The following is a 20,929-nucleotide window of genomic DNA, read 5'->3' on the forward strand; positions in this document are numbered from 1 at the left end:
AAGGTATAATATATTATATAATTATACAAATCAATTAACACTCAGTATGGTGGCTTATACAAAATATGGGTGATTTAATAATATAGTTATAATAGGTGATATAACACGAGCATAAACTCTTATCATAAACTTTTGTGGTAAAAAAATCGTAGTGTCTGATTTATTATTAAAATATTATTATTCAAGCAATTTTGGAAGTAATGCATTAAAATAAAAAAATGCATCAGCTGGCTTTTCCTTGCCTCCAGTTAAATCAATCGATCTGCAGTATGCGTTGTTGTAATTAGAGCTGTCTGTGTATTCGCCTGAAAAATTAAAGATGATCTTACACATATCGTTTTATGCTAGTTATGTATTAATATTTTATATTTAATTGCAAATATTGAAATATACCACATCAGCCATATTTATTGACAATTATTATTAAGTTTGCAATATAATAATATAATAAGTTAACCAATATTAAAATACTGAATTATAACCAAAAACAATTTTGAGCTAAACTTTTACTATTAAGTTTACAAAATAATGATTTTATGAACTTATTCGATTTTAAGAACAATTTTAAAACAACGCCTAATTGGATTTTGTATTATATTTTTATGTAACTATTCAATAAAATGTAAGTGTTATACCTAAAACGTAAATTTATTAAACGTTAGTTTTTATTATTTTATTATTAAAGTACCTATTTAGTGACGGAAAATTATTTGTTTAATTGAATCGTAATATCTACACAATTAAAAAAAAAAAAACATACAAATACTAATATAATTTACAGCTTATTTAGGTTAGGTTAGGTAAACTAAACAATTATAATAATATATTAATTATGTGGTCTTTTTTATTTTTGTTAGATATCTAAAAAATTTGTAGCCATGCAGGTATATCTTCATACCTTTCATATAGGTAAGTATTTTGAAAAATCTTAATTTGAAATTATTATATAATATGGTAGTATAATTTTGTACCCGTCTAGTTCCTTTGCATATTATAATATCAAATCAATTATGTTGGCTTATATGGAAATCGGAAATATATATATTTCAGTTATCGACAATTTATCAATTATTGTTGTTTTTTTATTACCACGATATTTTATAATTGTATCAAATTAATAATACCTACCCAAAGGAACTTGGGAATTTGTCCAGTATCTTTTTAACATATCTGAAAATAAAATAAAATTAGTAGTTTAATTTAGTTTATATAATTAATTCGTGTACTTATTGGAGTTTTTATATATTACACAGTTTTCCTAATTGAAATATTTAAATAAAGTAAATGTTATTTTATTGCTTTGAGTACCTAATAATAACTGCAGTGTCTCGTTCTCAATCAAGCTACTGCAGTTGTGAATGGTATCATACAGCAGAATACTATAATAGTATTCAAATATGTATTTTAAACGTTTATAGGTTTTTTTGTAAATTATTTAATTATAAGTATAAATGGTTTCAAATTTCAAAATAGCTATGTATTAGTCGGTATAAGAACAAAAGTAAAAATTTGGTTTGAATTTCTAAAAAATACTTATTTATTTTATAAATGTACACTAGTCGGCTTTTTGTTATGGTATTAATAACCTTATAATAACTAACTAGTAATTATTGTAGTACTGTAATAAAAACATATTTAGTAGTTAATAATTTAATTTTATAGTAATCATAAAGTTTTTGTTTTAAAAAACAATCATATAGTTTTTTTTTTAAAGTTGTTAACACGTTTACTGCTAAACATTACTATTTTTTATTACACCGTTGGACTATCCTAAGCAGGAAATTCCTAAAACGCTCGAAGTGTTATTTCTTGAGCAAGTAGAACTAAAACACGAATTTATTACCAAACAAAATATTTATTTTTATTATTCATAGATTATTATTTTGGCTGACTTATTTCGTGTGACAATTTTTGTATTTTCACTTATAAAAATAAATTCACTGATGGCAAAAAGATTGGTGATACAAGTGTTGTTAAGGAATTGTTGGGTGAGTATGATAGTCCTGATTTTTAAAAATAGATTAACTCTTCCGGGTCAATATTTTGTTTACCTAAACTAAATTTGTAAACTCTCCCGGGTCAACATCATGGTTACCTGTAGGAAATGTGTAAACTCTACAGCTAAAGGCATTCATTTATATTATCGTTATTATTATTATATATGATTGACTATTTTTAAATGAAACTTAAATGTATATTAGATCTATTTTATGATATTAATTAAATTAGTATTACTGAACACCCAGGAAAGTTTACGTGTTTCCGTCAGGTAGTACTAGAGTAGACCCGAGAGAGTTTACCATCGGAAGAGTTTACAATCGCCCATTACTACAGCACCATTAAATTTAGTTCAATATAAAAATTATAGGAAATATAGTGATCGATGGCTTAAAATTATCAATCCATAACCAGATTCCTTATGCCACAGGATATGGCTGTATGGCTTTCAATGTCTTAAAATGTGTGTAGAGGTTAATTGCCTTATTTTAAATATTTTTCTATAGTTTTTTAGTGTGCTTTGAAATCTGTATTCTAGTTAGAAAACTGCCAATTTGAAATGTTTATAGACTGCAGCTAAAAATAAAAATTATCAAGTGCATATATTTTGAACTATAGATTTAATAATTAATACAATTAATAAAATAAGAGCCCTAATCTATCGATCACAATTTCAAAAATGTATTTTTTTAATATTACTTACCATTAATTTTGTTTATGTCTAGAAAAAAAATACAAAATATCAACATATAGAGCTAACTGTTTGAAAAATTGTGGCAGTTATAACAGGAGGACAAGGTTTTTCTTCTTGTTCATATAAATCGAAAAGCCCATGTCAGACATCAAGATGTGCCTGTTTTAAAAAAAAAATGTTGTGCAATAGTCGTTGCCATAATTCTCAACCGTGTATAAATAAAGTTTAAGAAAATATGTAATTTAATTTTCATTAAGGCTGTATTATATTATTAAATTATATCATATTATTACCCAATATCAAAAGTATATAATAGTAATTTTACATAATGTGGATGAAATGAATTTTATCCACTTCGTGAAAAGGTAAAAAAAATTGTCCATATAATGTAATAAAAAGTCATTTTCTAAATGACTAAATGGATACATTTCATGAAGTGGATGTCCATTTCATGAAATAAGCGATTTCATTAAGTGGATGCGACATATACATAAGTCATTTTTTAAAGTTTAATTTGGCCCCCCTCACTTTATGTGATCTTCAGAAATTTATTGTTATCAGTCATCGCATATATATTATATTAAAATACCACAAAACATTTTTTCGCTACATCCTGAATTTAGGTTTCTAACTTTATAATTGATTAACATACGTATTGCGTACCGTCTACAGAATCCACATTATTTAGTAATTCATAAGCTATTTGGTTAATTGTGCCTTCTGAAAAAAATGTATATAATTTTTAATACCTATATAATACTATTTATCTTATAAATTACTTTTATAATTCTTAATTATTTTCTTTTAAATTACCAAAAACTGCGTGTAAACACAGACTATCTATATTAATAATAATAAATATCCCATAGGAAACACTACTAACAAGTGATAGAATCAGTGTGGGATAAAAACGGGCATTTTTTTCTCCAAACTATGGTATAATAACATATCGTATATTTTTTTTACCTTGTGGATTTCTGAACGTAATCATATATTTACTATTGATATTGCTATAAAGTTTCTGTATTTGAGTTTATCGTATAATGTTTACATTTGAACAAATACAATTTATAGGACAAATATTTTCTAGGTTATTTATACTAATTTAATTATTCATTTTCTGTATTACTGTTCTAGAACTGACATGGCATATATTGTTGTAATACTTTCAAAACGAATTATGTAAGCACCCTATTTTTATACATATTATAAATATGTTTATACTATAGTCTATAAGGTAATCGAAGTGAGGATGTGTAAAGCATGTAATATAACTCAAGCATATTACTGCCTATAGATACATATTTGGACTAATTTGATGCTCCCTCCTTACTCTCCCAAGTTAACTTTAAAGTTTCACCTCGTTTTTCTAGATCACGTTGTCCTTTTGTAATTCCTTTCCATCATACTAACTATGGTTAGAACGATCCTATTGATCAAATGATACGTTTGGCTAATAAGTAAACTGCCTTATTTAGTCTATAATATTATATTTAATATGTATATTGTTAATTTTTAATTACTTTATGTCGTCAAAATGTTGAAAGTTTTAAGTTATATTAACTGATATTTTCATTACTTTCTGTTGCGATATATTGGTTTAATTAAATAAATATATGAAAAATTTAATTGCACTATTGGGCCTTGTGACTATAATGATAAATAAATAAATAATAGCTCTCCTAAGAACATATATAAAATAAATGTTGTAAATTATTTTTCCTCTCCGAAAAAAAAAATATGCACCAGATATCCATCACTGTTATTATTTTAATAATTATATAGAAAATAGATGTGAAATAATTATAATTTATACTAGTATGTACATTGACGTATTTAAAATATAATTTAACATTTTTAACCAATTCTTCATTTTTTCTTTTCACTTTACTTAATAACATAATAACAAAATACAGTATGTGTAGATAATATTGAACAATGGTTTTATATACCCATATAATCGTTTCAAAATACAAATATAATATTTTTTGTGACGATCATTTTTAACATTTAAAATGACTATAATACGGTGAGTAATATATAATTTATACGTACGAAATATATTAAGTAAACCTGGAAAATAAATAATTAAAATTAAAGTTAATTATTGGATAATGTGTATAATATATGTATTTATATATATATATATATAAAATATATTATATTATAGTTAATAGTATAATAGTATAATACGATATTAAAATGTTTGCTTCGACCGCGGAAACGGAAACGTGGTATTGTGTATTACACGTAATTGATTGGCTTAACTAGGCTAAACAAATAAGTTTCGTATCAGTGAAAATTATTCAGCAGATAAGAGAAAGATGAATACCCACGTAATATGTAACATACGTGTAATCATTGGACTAAATAAATAAAAAGTTTGAGATATCGAGTTTTATTAAAATTCTAAAAATTGAAAAAATGGTACCTAAATAATTTGAATACCTATACTTTAAGTACTAGTAGTACATACATAATAAACTATAATAATGATTAACTTAATTTTTTTTAAACAAATCTGTTATTAAAGTTTTTTTTAATATTACTTTTGTTTTTGAATGTAAAAATTAATTCTAAGGAAATTTAATTTATGCTTATTTTCCATTTCACTATATTGTATATGAACGACTTTACAAATATTGACTACAAACGCGTGAAATCACAATCATTATACTGAATGTATTGCTTAATTTGTTGTTCTTACTGTAATAAAAATATCATTAATGTATTCGGGATAGGTAACGAAAAACAATTACTTTGTTTCGAGTTATCGAGAGCAAAACATTATTAATTATTATGGTAGTTTCAAGGGGATTTCAATGTAATTTGAGATGGTGACGTTTGACTCTGCATGATATATACCTGAGAATTTATTTCATGCACGAATAACTACGATTTAGATGATAATTATTAAACACGATACATTCAAACTCTATCAAACTAACTTTACTTATACTATCTAAAACTAAATACATATTTTAAATTTGTATTATGTCTTAAATTTATTATTTTCCTTTTTTATACTGGTTACATAATTTTAATAGTTTATTATTGTCACCAGCATTGAATTTTTGCCACATTCGTCCAATTGTACTCCCCGAAAAACTGTCAAAATTTCGGATTAGTCGTTTCTATTAATTTATTAAACAAATTATTCCACCCTTCAGTGAATTTATTTTTTCGATGAGATTTAGACATTGTTTAACATTTTACATTCCGAACAGAAGAAGAGCTTAGACTTAAGATAGGGGATTAGCGTTTCGAACGGATGCTATAAGGACTTGTTTATATATTATGTATACTTAATCACAAATTCACAATACTTACTTAATTGTTCAATAGTTATCAGATAATGTAAGGATATTTCTGAAAGAATTAGATATAATAATAGAAAATTATGTCGTCATAATATTGAAAAATCGTATTTGGTATTTAGCCACATACTTTTGAAGCATGACAATGTATATTCAATAACATAAGGTTTGACAAAATAAACATATTTATATGTTAAATGGTGGTTATATATCATAAGTGCAAAGTATTTAAAAAACATAAAATATATTTATATGGCGTTTAAGATTTAATTAGTTAGGTACGCATTTTTACGGAATGGAAGTGACTTCATTAATTTTCACTTACATTAAAATATAATATTGTAATATGATAATATTATCCATTATCGTTTTACCAATTAATCGTGGTATAAAAATTTTTTATAAAATTACTAGGAGTTACTATATTGGTTTTACAATAATTATTTATTTTTATGTGTTAATTAAGAATATAGGTACTATACTTATAAGTTATACTTTTATTGATAGGTACTTAATTTAATTATTTTAACGCTGTGATATCATGATAAAAAATCATATAAAAATAAAACGATCAGGATCAATGGCGCCCGCAAAAATTTTGACCCAGGAGGGGAAGGTGAACTTGTGAAAATCATTTATAATTTTAAATGTATATATATGATGCGAAATTGTTATAGTAAAGGTTTAAATTCAATACGAAGTTTCTCATAAGTAATTCAGACTGAAATCAAAAAATACTTAAGTAAATTTTTTTTTATAGAAATTTTAAACTTTTTAAATATATATTATTATTATTTTAAACATTAACTCAAATAATATGTACCTACCATGGATCATAATAACATTTTGTATAGATTTTTTTATAGCGGTATTAAAAGTTAAAATTTTGAATTTTGAATACAATTATAAATTATTTTAATGTTATAAATGTGGATAATATATAATTCAGCGTAGTGCAAGAGTGCCTACTGACAACCGAAAATACAGTACAAGTCGATGAAAACTTAACCCTCTTTACTACTAGCGTTCTATAGTTGTAGTGAAAAACCTTACTAAAACTACAACGCGTATTCTGATCGTAACTATCAATGCTATTTAAATGTACACAATAGCTAACCAGTTTAAATTTTAAACCGTAATTAAAATAAATTTATCACTTAAAATAAAATAACAATATTATTATAATCAATAGAAATTAATTTGTACACATACGGAATATATCTACCCAATCTACAAATAAAAACAATTATAAAATAGGTTAGTCCTCATGTTCGCTAGAGCAAAAAAAATTTTATCAATCGTATAATTTCGGAAAAACGTGTACACATAAATGTTTTTAACAAGATTAAAATTATACCTATTTAAAGATTTTTTCTCGTCTTCAATTAGATATAGTGCGAAAGAATTTTACTGTTTTTAATATTCTTAAAAATATATGTATCAATACCAGAGAATTGTAATGTTAATATTATGATATAAATATGATTAAATTTTTAAGAAAAACAATTTGAAAATTTTCGGAGGAATATACGGATATTTTAAATAGTTCAAAAATATATTTTTTCATAAAATATTGAATTTTCAATTTAGTATTGCTTAGAATCATTTTTTTATAACCAAGTAACTTAAAATTCTGGACGGAGCGTTAAATATATCAGTTTTACAATTATAATGTATGTTTGTTTTTAATTTTTTTTTTTTTAATCTTTTGATGTGTGGCGTTATTTGAAACAACAGTAAAAATTCTTTAATTTTTTTAACTTTGGTGGGACTAAATTGAAAATTTTCCTATGTTTTACAAAATAATCTAAAAAACAAAAATAATATTTTTTGATAAGAAGTAAATACTTACTATCTTCTGTTAAGGTACTGGAACATTTATTTAATATTTCTAAAAGTAATTAGTTCAACAATTATAATATAGTAATGTAATTCTTTATCAAATTTAAAATTACTTAAAACAATTAGGTATTAATATTCAGCAATATTATAAAAGGTATTTAAGTATCATTAAGATAATTTTTTCAAGTACCTATAGATAGGTACCAAATAATTTAAATAATTGTATATGAAGTATCATATTACCAATTACTATCATGTACCTCAGTGTTTTATTATTTCACTCTAATTGTCACAGTTAGAAAAATATCTAATCATCGTATTTGTATACCTTAAATATTCTATCTGATCAATTAATAAGTGATTGGAATTAGTCAACATTGTTTACAATATACAGATGGGCTATGAACTAACTAAAAGACTGAAAATATATTATATAATAATTAATAATTGTATAGTAATATTATTATTTTTTAAATGAATATGTGGTTATAATGTAACATTAGGTAACATTAGAATTAGGAATCATATGCAATATAAAATAGCAAATTATGCTGTGAAGTAGTTCTGAACAATATTGTCCAAAGTGTTATTAAGTGAAAGTAAAGCATCTTCAAATTTTAAAATATATTTAATAAGAAGTCAATATTAATTGTTACATATGTCTTAGTTTCAAAAAAGTTCATGACATTTTTATGAATTTTAAATTGTTTTAACCCAAGAGCAAACTGGAGTGATGTAGTGGCTGATCAAAAGGGTTCGATAAAAATTCGTTTTACAGGATGGTTCTTTAAGCCAATGCACTACATCAAAAAAAAAAAAAAAAATTACATACCTTTGGCTGTATTTATGTCTAAAAAAAATGTAATAGTATTTAAAAATCATTATATATATATATATAAGTATATCAAATATATTAAGCAGGACAAGCTATATATTTAAATTATATAATTTTGTGTATATAAAACAAAATGACAATAAAAATAAAAATAATAATTATAATAATAATAACAAAAATGTTTTTTCATAATTTATATAAATGACTCTTTTAGAAATCGTTCAGTTATAAACATTAAAATGTTACAAAATTTAGAGTTTTGGAATTAAAACCCAGAATCGAGTAAGTACCTTTATTATGCAATAAATGACAGGTTTGATTATCACGTCGATATGGTTACGTTTTTATTTTAACTGTGTATGCATATAGTTTTAAAAACCCATAGATTTACCTTTAATAAATTTAGCAAGTGCACTAGTAATTTAATTTCTCTATTCATGTGGAACTGGTCATGTCGAAAATTTTACAACGAGTTCGATTCGAAAAACCCCAATAGAAAAAAAGCAAGGGAGGTATCCAAGAAAAATTTGTTAACAATTCTATGTGGAAACAAAATTGGATAACAGAAATTTTTAAATGATTAAATTTGGTGACCAGTCAATTTATTTATTTATCTAAAAATAATGTTTGCTTAATCGTTAGGAACAAATCTTTAAATAAAAAGATTGGAGGTTTAAGTGGACTGTATGAACTTCAATATAAATTAAATAGTTGTATGGTCGCTCGCTGTGCTTAGTACAAATTTCGATGCGCGACTGACTTTATATTACAAAATTATCACACATACAGTATAATACAAAAAGATAATACTATATAGCCGAAAAAGTGCACGATAATATCATTCGAGCGCTAACAGTTATGATTCGATGACCTACAGAAGGTGTAATATGTGTAACGCCGATTCACATCAGAACATACTGTGAGATAAATGATCATATTATGTCGTCTAAATAAAGAGGACTACGTTATTCAGAATCACATGACTATGATGACGAATTACAGACGAGACTAGTCGCATCAATAATAATTGTTCATTTCATGCAATCTAATCAAACCATGAAAAATTACCATATTTTCGAAATAAGAAGAGTGAAAGTCGGTGAATGAGGACCTTTAGATTTCATTTTAAAATGAACTACCTATAATGAATACAAATCAAACAATTTGAGTTATAAACGTTTCATTACTATACTTTATGCTAAGTTAATTTTACATTTAAAATTGTTTTATTTTATCTCTGTTAATATATCATACGTTATTAATTAATTATTTATGTCTATGTTTTTAAAATTCAATTATGTATTGCTCGAAAATATATAATATATATATATATATATATCATATAGGTAATATAGGTATATATAATAATATATAGGTAACGTTTTAGATGTTTTTCAATAAACTCTGATTAAAATTATGGAAAACGAATTCACGACAGTATAGTGTAGGCAAATTGATACTTATCTAAAACAACGCGTGGGCGTGGCTATAATATTTTATTATAGTGACAGTGAAATACATTTTAAAAACCATTTATCCTAGAAATACTAACCGAAAAAAAATGAATTAATTAGTAAATAGTTATATTTACAGGGTATATTGTAATTTTCTTAGAAGAGGTAACGTGTTAACGTTTTAGTAAATAGTCTATCATGTAATTGTAATCGAGAGTATTATTTTTGTTATCATTATTATTGTTTTAGCTAGTTGGAATAAATACAAAATAGATATTGTTATGTTTGAATGTCTTACACACGACAAAATATTAAAATATTAAAAATTTGAAACTTGTGGAATCAAAAAACAGCAGTTAGTACGTACGTTTTTCTTCATCAGCTATATAAACAAAATATAAGAGTTATTAGATAATAAATATAAATATATATATATTTTAAAGTTAAAAATATATATTATTTTTATTATTTATGTATAAGGCATAATTTAATATTTTACCTAAGCTAAAATAGCTGATGAATGATGATAATAATAATATATAAATAACGTATAACAAATTATACAACTTTACATTTGTGTACTATATTATACTATATACTATATTCATACTATGGGTATTGGGTATTGCTTTTAAATATGTTTAGTATTACCTATACCTTATATATTATAATATGTAATTAATGAATTTGTTTTAAGTGTAGTATACTGTGAACATAAGCTGTGAAGGTATACGAATAATAATTATTTAGGATACTTTTTTTTTCCTGTTCAAACATCAAATATTATCATTTAAATTATGAATTTCATCTATTACTAATACGTACTATTCACAAAGTTGATAAATCGAAAAATCACCCCATCCCACCATCAGCTGCACCTGTTGCACCATAAATCTTCAACGTCCCCAGTTACAACTCAAATCAAAAACCGACATCTTATGCCAAAGCCACAGCCAACTCATCATCAGTCAATCAACCTCTCCACGTCATCAACAAATGTATAGAAGATTTAAAATGTATTTTAAACCCTCTTCTATTGGCTTTAACTTCCCTAATTAACAAAATTACATTTCCCATTTCGTCCATTCCATAATCCTTTTCCGATCTACCTTATCACTTTTATACACGATATACATGTATTTGTTATTTTTGTAATTGTTGAGATATAAAAATGTATAAACTAAAATCTCATTAATAATAAAAAATTTCATCTATAATCAAATTTTGTGTAACTCAATATAATTATTCTTGAACAAATTATGAATTTTAGTATATATATTTTTGTTTTTTTTTTTTTCAATTTTAAAAGAACTTTTAGTTATGTACTATGTTATTCGCAATTAAACACCTAATCAATATTATGATGTAGTTATAATAAGCATAAATAGTAGTTAAACTATTAAACTGATTATAGCCTATTTACTCTCTATTATCTACCAAAAGTTATTACTATTTACATTTACTTCAAAAGTTACAACGTAGATAGCTGTATTGTATTTACTTATATCTTATATTATAAGATAGGTATAATACAAAACGATTATAATAGCTAAACATAATTCGATTATTTTAAGTTATTTGAGGTTATAATAATATATAATAGTAAATGGATCTTGAGTATTTTATATTTTGGGAGCTTGATAGGTTAAATAATAAAGTATAGTTAGACAGGGAGTAAGGATTTAAATCATTTGGAAAGATTGCAAGTCATTGATTCGGTTAAGTGTTTTTGTTAAGATATTTGGATGGTTGGTAAGCGAATAAGTAGTCGTAACTTGTATCGGATTTTATAAAGATTTCTATAATAACGTATTCATTTTTAGATCTTAGTTATGTTTTAGTGTTTGATTTGATATATAAAGGAGAGCCTTTGTTATTAAATTAAAATAATGCGGTTTTGATTTAATTGTATATGATGAATATGATGAAAATTTAAAAAATAACATTATTGTTTTAATATTGTATTTTACTTTATTGTGATTGAATAATTGTTACATACTTTTTGGTTCTTGTGTATCACCCAGGCGTTTTTTCAGTAATTTCAGCATTTCTGAAAAAATGAATACATTCTTATTTGACATTAAATGTTCATGCAATATTAATATAGTTAAGAGGACGTCTCATCCGCATGTGTTGTCTCCGGCTTACATACGTACGATATAGTAAATTTTCGTTCACCAGTTTTAATAGTGTGCTTTTAGTTTTAATATTAGAGTGAATTGACCTATTATCAAACTCTTAGGTAAGAACATTATCTGTGTTCTCTAGTTGGCTTCTAGCAGGCTTAACTATACACCGAAAGCATAATGTTGTTAACTCGGCGGATAAGCATTGCTTGAGTGTCGCTAATAATTGGTCGCCACCGAGGTTGCTTCTTAACACGAATATAGAACATAGTTTAACTACTATTTATTCATTAAGGACTTATTCACTTATCTATAAATTTGATTACGTACTAAATAATAGTTTTTTTTTTAACTTAGTTAAATTTTACTATAGGTAATGATATAACTTAACAATATACTTTTTATTAAATAATTTTGAATAAGAAATATATCACAAAAATTAAAAAATACACATACCTTCGGAACTATGTTCTTCTATAAAAATACAATCAACATAATATATTAAAAACGAATAATTAGATAGGATATTTTTAATTGTTTTATTTGGTATAGTTAGTGAAGTAACCACATTTTTTCTTTATATTTTAATCAAATGAACAATACATACTTCCTTTTGGCATATCATTTCGGAATGGTTTTATAATTTCTAAAAAAAATAGCAATATGTGTATTATTTACTAGTGATTTTTATTGTAATAGCTATTTAAAAATTACTTTTAACATTTTAAACTATAATGAATAATAGTTTGTTGAAAACATTATAAAGATTAAGTAACGTTTATTCAAGGTTAATATTATGAAACATGTTAAAATTAATTTGCTTTGAAGAATATTTCCGTAAAGATGTAATATTTCATGTTATCACTAACTGGTTAAAAATTTTCAAAATAATTTAAACTACATTTTGATAATTTAGAACTATAATTTGTGTTTTGTATGCCACAATTATTGTTTATAAACACAACACACCACAACACATATATTAAATCAATTAAAAGTAATTTTTAATACCTAAGCAAATAAAAGCATGTATAAATCAAATTTCAATTTTATTAAAATGATAATAAAATCGATAGATATCAATAGATAGACGAAGTATTTAAATTTTAGCAATGAAAAATAACAAAACTTCAAAATTGATTAAATTTTTTAAATCAGTGCTTCTCAATCGTTTTATTACGGTCGCCCAAATTTTTGCTATATAAGATTATATTAAAAAAAAAAACCAATATATACGTACTTATGATATCATCTATAGCTGTAAAAACATAATTATATTAATGAATAATATAATGTATATTATATGAAAAATCGTAAATAATAATATCATAATATTATTATTTTCAATTACAACTCCAATGTTGGAGAAAACGACAAAATAGATAATACAACTTATGAAAAGAAAATCAAAAATCTTAGTTAAAGTTTATTTAAAATTTTAAACGTATACTTATGGAAAAAATTATCAAACATAAAACAGAATGGTTATCCTAATTGAAAAGATTATTAGTGAGTAAATCTAACCCATTAAAATGAGCCACTAAAAATAATAGAGAAATCCTAACAGTCTTAATATACGATAGGAATATGGTATTAAAAAAGCTCAGAATAGAACATGATTCGAATTTCTTTCAAATGGATATTTAATTTATCCTGTAGAATTAAAATGAAAATGAAAAAGATTTTTACTCAGGGCATAGAAAAATAACACTCACAGTACAAGCAAGACGATTTAACAACATACTATCAAAATACTTATTATAAGTCAGATTAAGTTATTATTCATTTAATTATGATTGAAAATCAGTGAATCAGATACTGAGACTAATAGTCTAAAAAAAAAAAAACAGGAAATAAGTAGATAATTATATTATATAATAGCAATGATTATGTAATAGACGAACATTGTGTATTAAACATAGGTACCCAATGACGATTCAATACAGGGTGATTTTTAAGCGTAAAAACTCTTATTACAACGTTTCAATGTTTTTTGAAAATATTTTTGTGTTAATAATATTTAGTCATCGTCGAGCAACATTTTTGAAAAAAAAAATGATTCTTAAAACGTTAAATTAGAAAATCTGTATTTATCTTTGAAAGAACCCTCTTAAAGTTTTCAATGGTTGAGTAACAACTTAATTTTTTAAATATCGTATTTAAAAAAATTTAAATCTTTTATTTTTTTTTTTACTTTTTATATATTCATATATAATAAATAAAGATAAAGTACAATTTTAATACATACCCGATTTTTTAATAATATCTATATGATAACTTCCTAAAAATGTTTAAAAATAATTTACACATTACACGGTAATCTTAAGAACGGAAAGCTGCAGTGAATTGGCCGCGAACAATTGATTGCCGATAAATTGATCAAGAGCGAATTGGCAGTAAATACAACTGGTTGTCATGATATAATTGATCGTTGAACGAACATTTTTATTTTAAATCAACGACTCCGTTGAAAGATATGGCATAATGACCGCATCTAGTCCTAGGGGCGGGTTTTATCACTTACTAATGGGAGGGGGGGCTAATTATTGAGGTTCAAGGATTTACTTAGCTGTACGCGGATCGAGGCGGGCAGTTATATAACTTTACATAGACCGCGCTGTGTGTTAGAGCCATCCAGAGCATTCAACTAATTAATAACCATATTATTCTTCTATGATGATGTTTTATAATAATTATTGATAAATCATAATACTCGTCGTAGAAAAAAAGATAGTTAAGTCCCAAGTGGGGGGGGGGGGTGAGGCCCCTATAGCCACCCCATTAAACCCGCCACTGTTTAGTATGAACACGTGTCATCCAACTATGTTGAAATGTATGGATTCATTAAAGAATGAATAAGATACCTATACAATAACAGACAAAACAAATGGCGGGAAATACTGTGGAAGTACAAAAACTGCGAGCAGAAATAATTATAAAAATGTGTAACGACCATCATACGAAGAATAAATGTTTTAAAAAGAATAGCCTATAATTTTCAATTTCAACTGTAAATTCAACTTATATTGTTTAAATTTAACTGTCACTCGTATTAATTATTAATACAATTTATTATCATATTTAATCAATTATTAACCATAAACAATGTAATGGGTGATTTTTATTCGATTTAATTTTAAATTTGTATTTGATAACCAAACATTTTAATATTAATTTCTTAATGTTGTAAATTGGATTAACTATTCGTTGTTATTTAAAAATAAATAATAAACATGAATATTTTAATATTCCAAACTAATAAATATAAAACACAGATATAAACCTATAGGATAATACGATAACTATAAAAAGGCTAAACATGTTCGTTCGACGATCCTGGCGACCAATTCACCAAGTATCAAAAGAATTCAAATCAGTTTTCAGAAATATTTTCACATTATTAAGTCGATCGGTAGGATGGTCAAAAGATATGTTTTAACTAAAATAATTGTCCGTCAACGATCCCCTTAAAAACAGTTGATATTAAATCAACTCAACTGAACAAAATCGTAGTTTTTTTTATTTGGGCTATTTAAAATGTGAAAGGAAAAAATTTATAACTAAATTATAGTACTAAGTAGAAACTAGACAATCATATAGTTTTAGTACAAGTATTATAATAGCCATTCGTATTATAATTTTCATGTATTTAAATGTTCCTATATATAAATGTATATGAAAATCAGTTTTTGAATGTCGATGCATTGATTGTGAAATAAAAATAGGTACTTGTACTTGTCATTTAAAACTTTCTATTTAATTTATAAAATAATGATATAGGTATTCAAAATAATTTTTACCCAAATTTAGTACATTTCCTTTTTACATACGTTAGCCTAGTATATTGGTGTATTTCGGACTTTTTTATTTATGGTAATAATAAGCCTAATAAGGTATAATATGTATGAGTATAACATGGTACATGATTTCCAATATGGTTTTTGCCAATTCTTAAAGTAAAGAAAGAACTATTTTTCTAAAATCCAGATTGAAACTTGCTATTGTCTAAAAATGTCATATTATGGCAAGTCCTGTAAGACTATTACAATAATGCTCATATCATAATAAATTTACTATCTAATAAGTATAGGTACTGAATAGTATAACTCTGTGGTTTTCAACTTATGCTTAATGGCTCTCAGGGTCGTCGTCGGTTATTATCAAGGAAGTCGCTTCTGCAGTATAAACTAAAAATAAAATTGTAAAAATTTTATTCATTATTTCCATTATTCGTAAGAGAGCCGTATATTTGATTTCAAAATCAAAAGGAGCCGTGGACCCAAAAAGGTTGAAAACCACCGGTATAACTGATAATAAAATACAACATTTACGTACCTGTAAACCCAGCGCAATTTAATATGGCTAATGACAAAAAAAAAAAACCGTTAAATATTCTACTCGGTATAAGTTGATTTATTTATAAGCTTATAAAATATACATAGATTTATAAAGCTTTATTTATTAAATTAAATTTGATAATATTATGTGGCAAGATGTTTCAATTTTATTTTTATATAAAAATGCTATTTTTGATGGAAGGCGAGGGGGTAACTAATTCGTCGAAGCCAAATACTCTATTTATTTTATTTTCATTTTCTTTTAGTTCAACTTATATATTTAATATCAATATGTGGTGTGTTTTATTGCAGATATTTTATAATTTTTATAATGTTCATTCTCTGTAAACAGTAATGATGAATACTTGTGTACACTTGTATTTATTAGTATATTAATACGCTCACTATTGTCTATTATACTGTTACTCAATTACGAGTTAACCTGATGATTTGACATGTGTGTAACGAATTCCTAGAGTTTTTAAGCACTTTGCAAGCTTTCTGTAATATCTATATAGTTATTAGTGGCACATTTTTTTTTAAGCGGTAGTAATATCAACACTTTACCTAAGTCGTCTAAACTAATATGGATGTAGAAAAAATAATATATATATATATATATATAGATGGCACATTATAAAAATTGTATATAAGAGTACTAAAAAGTTTTTATTTAAGTTGCTACAATTATTTCTGTACTCGATTTTTAAATATTATATTTTTAAACTGTATATTATCGTTAACATAATTGAAAAACGATTATCACGTAAGTTAGGTTAGCTTGTTATCCTATTATAATTTAATAAAACTTTCGACAATAAAATATTAACAGGTTTTTTTTCAAGTATGTTAAATTAAAATTTAGGTTTTAATAATATTGTACATGGGATAGGTGTTACCTAGATAATAATAGTTAAAATATAAAAAATAATTATTAAGTGTTATATAAATAACTAACAAATTTTCAGATTCTACAAACCAACGTCTACACTCTATAATACTATTGGCGATTTCGCGTTATGAGCAACGAGGTAATCATCCGCGGTCGGCGAGAGTAGGCTAGGGGCTGATTAATCTCACCGACCGCGAATGGTTACCTCGTTCCTCATAACGTGAAATCGCCAATATAGGTAGTATTACAAACTGCAATTAATAATTATTTTTAATTAAATTAATTGATTTGATTAATAATCAAATACTTTTTATATATTATTGTATTTCGTTCAACACTGAGTCAATCCACGGAAGTGAAAAGCGTAGTATTTACTTGCAATGAATGGCAATCATATTTATAAAAATAAAACTTATTACGAAACTCTAGCCAGTAAACCTTATAAAATTATATATATTGATACAATGTCTGGTTGATTTTTTTGACATTAAAAACTCATAAACCCAAAATATTTACGTTTTTGAAAAGAATTCTTATATAATTTGAATGCATAGTTCTTAGTTCTTTTTAGTTAATATTACATTAATGTAGTTTTTTTCCATATACAGTTTGAAATTGTTTGATAAATAAAACTATAAGATTAATAAAATTAAGCAGAGGTATTAATAAATCAATAATTTATAATATATTACCTTTACACTGTTCTAAAAATTAATTAAAAAAACATTTTAATTAAAAACCTTTTTAATAGTTTTTAAAATATTGATATTGATATTTAAAATAAAACAGTGAACGTGTACCAATTGCCCTCAAAAATAACTTTTTTATACCAATTCCCCCAAACTACCTATAACAAAATGCACCAGTTGCCCTCACATATTATGATATACATGATTATAATATCAATCCATAAAATAGGGGAGTGAATAATAATAATATTTATATTAAAAGGATAAATACAATTATTATTAGCGGCATAAAATGTAATTTGTTAATAAGGTAAAATAGTAGGTATAAATTTCAGTTGCGTAACTATAAATTTGTGTCCCCGGGGCAGTATCAAGTGTTGGCCCCCCCCCATATATTTATATTACCAAAAAAAAAAAAAAAAAACAGTCATTACTTATTATAATTATAGTTTATTTACAAAACTGCAAAGTAGCAATTCAAAGTTTCTTTTTAGCTTCCATCTCAGAAAATGTTTCTATCAGTTCTTTAGTATCCATTTGTTTGTTTTCTAATAATATGATAAGAATGTTTTGCACTTTTTTCTAAGTACTGTTAGAATTTCTTACAGTACCTGTCTCGTGAATTTTAAAATGAAATTCAAATGTTTGTATATCATTTAAGATTCTAAACGGAGTGAGGAATCTATTGATTTTACAATGATGCGTGTTTTTTTTTTATTTTTGTGTCTGTCATCACTTTTTGAAATAAAAATAATGCTTTGATTTTTTACTTCAGCCCTTTTTGAAGAGGAAAATTAATGTAATAAGTATTTTTTTTTGGGGGGGGGGGTCAAAAAATGTCCAGTAGTTTTCAAAAGCGCCCGGCAAAACCTTAAAAAAGTAACAAAAAAAACGGGAATTTTTACGCATAATCAGTTTTTGACAAAATCGATTTATTTATTTTGCTGTAACTCAAAAATGAATCATTGTAAATACTTGAAATTTTACAAAATGTTTATATTAGCGTTATATATTTACGATTAAATGTTCAAAATATCTTGACTTTTAATGCTTTTTGCAGACAATTGAAATTTTCGATTTTTCTAAATTTTTTTTTTGAAATGTGGATAAAAATAACTTGGCTTTCCAAAAATTCATTAAACTTTAATACAAGATTTATTATAAGTTGTACTTATCGTAATAAAAAAAAAATCGAAAACCATTAGTCACAATTTTTGTTTATAAGCATTAAAAGTTCAAATGTTTACAAAATGTGTCAAAATCACAAAAATTAGCGAGGAATTTTGAAATTGAAAATTCATAACATTTTTGTGATTTATACCTAAGGTTAAAAAACCCAATACAAGGTTTTCCATAAGTTTTCCTTCAAATAACTGTGAAAAAGAACTCCAGCTTCAATATAGAAAACATTTTGTGAGCGTATGAAATTTAATTTTTTACGATATCACATAAAATAACAATATATTATAATTTAAATATAGGTAATAACATAGTATATCCTACTAATTATCCTAGACTGATATATCATCTCCGTTCAGAATCGTTTTTCGTATACAATGATACCTGTCATACAGCAGAGCAATACCCACTTGCCTACGCTTTTTTATAATACAAATTATATTTACAAGAGACCAGGGCCCCGGGGCATTGCCTGCCTTGCCATTCCATAGTTACGCTACTGATAAAATTATAAAAAAAAATATTGATATTTGCAATTATATAGATAAAGATATGTTGGTATTGTAATTTGTAACGTTAAAAAATGCAAATAATAAAAAAAATGTATAAAATTGAATGTTATATTTTATATTTTAATGAACCAATAAATTGTAAATAATGAAATAATTACCAACAAATGTAGCTGCGGTAGAAGTTATCGCAACAACAAAGATAGTTATTGATATTAAACGAAGTGCAGACGGAATATGAATATTGCTTTTCATTTTATTAATTAAAACATGTAGTTCGTACAACACAAGACTAGTTTATCAAACGACCTGATATAAACAATAGCTATGACGTACACTTAAGTACTTTGTACTAGAACTAAACACCGAAGAGGCGAAAAATGAATAACAAACATTATGTTGTCGTCAAACATTAAACTTTAAATATTTACATTAAACCAACCTGTTATATTGATGTAGGTGCGTATGGTCTGTGTGGGGGGGGGGGCTATAATACGATTGAACATAAGCCAAGGAAGCAAAAAGATTTTTCTTGAATTTCTTTAGAGCATCGTAATTTTATGGGCATCTATTCAATTGAATTAATTTAAGCCAGAGCTTCTGTTTTTATTTCGAGCAATGCTGATTGCGTGGACTCGAGAGGGCCAGGCGAATAAAATCGTGAACTGAAACATGCCATGAAAGGTTTAGGTTGCGTTAAAAATCAAATAAATAACAACAGAAATCAATATAAACGTTTTTTTGAAAAAAAATTAATTGACTCCTCAGTTTTGTCGAACATATTATAATCCAAGTACTTTGACACGGTGTGAAATTGGCAGTCATTTCTGTTACAAGTAGTTATATCTTATACCAATATGTAGGATTTAGTTAGAAAATATAAAGCCATCATTATGTAGACAAATTTAGATACACTTGTAAAAGGTGTAATTTACTCACTCTGAAGAAATAAACGTCAAAACTAAAAACATTTTTAAACATTCCCTAGTTTACGACTGTTGCTCGTGTGAATTGTAAGGTACTCTGATATAAGCCAACAACCCCTAAAATAAAATTA

At 25.1% G+C, this 20,929-nt stretch overlaps 1 protein-coding gene across 1 annotated transcript; it reads right to left on the bottom strand.

The window, feature by feature from the left end:
* Positions 1 to 39: 39 nt before the first annotated feature.
* On the bottom strand, positions 40 to 20,209 carry LOC113557420. Its single transcript, XM_026962929.1, has 18 exons — positions 20,034 to 20,209; positions 18,188 to 18,199; positions 16,602 to 16,628; positions 14,515 to 14,547; positions 13,507 to 13,524; positions 12,874 to 12,912; positions 12,723 to 12,740; positions 12,140 to 12,190; positions 10,508 to 10,522; positions 8,684 to 8,701; positions 7,862 to 7,900; positions 7,222 to 7,239; positions 6,023 to 6,061; positions 4,748 to 4,765; positions 3,356 to 3,412; positions 2,702 to 2,719; positions 1,129 to 1,170; positions 40 to 305 (listed from the first exon to the last, which is right to left on the bottom strand). The coding sequence occupies exons 1-18, from the start codon at positions 20,125 to 20,127 to the stop codon at positions 178 to 180; spliced, it is 684 nt and encodes a 227-aa protein (XP_026818730.1). The 5' UTR covers positions 20,128 to 20,209; the 3' UTR covers positions 40 to 177.
* Between the last annotated feature and the right edge of the window lie 720 nt (positions 20,210 to 20,929).

This window comes from Rhopalosiphum maidis, chromosome 3, assembly GCF_003676215.2.
Source record: "Rhopalosiphum maidis isolate BTI-1 chromosome 3, ASM367621v3, whole genome shotgun sequence".
In the NCBI taxonomy this organism is placed as follows: domain Eukaryota; kingdom Metazoa; phylum Arthropoda; class Insecta; order Hemiptera; family Aphididae; genus Rhopalosiphum; species Rhopalosiphum maidis.

Bases quoted from the DNA above. Each gene is read 5' to 3' on its own strand.
- LOC113557420 (XM_026962929.1), bottom strand. From the start codon at position 20,127: ATGAAAAGCAATATTCATATTCCGTCTGCACTTCGTTTAATATCAATA. The intron at 14,548-16,601 runs GTACGTAAATGT...AAACATTTTTAG, and splicing joins AAATTGCGCTGGGTTTACAG to GAAGTTATCATATAGATATT. The intron at 306-1,128 runs GTAGGTATTATT...TTAATTTTTCAG, and splicing joins AAATTCCCAAGTTCCTTTGG to GCGAATACACAGACAGCTCT.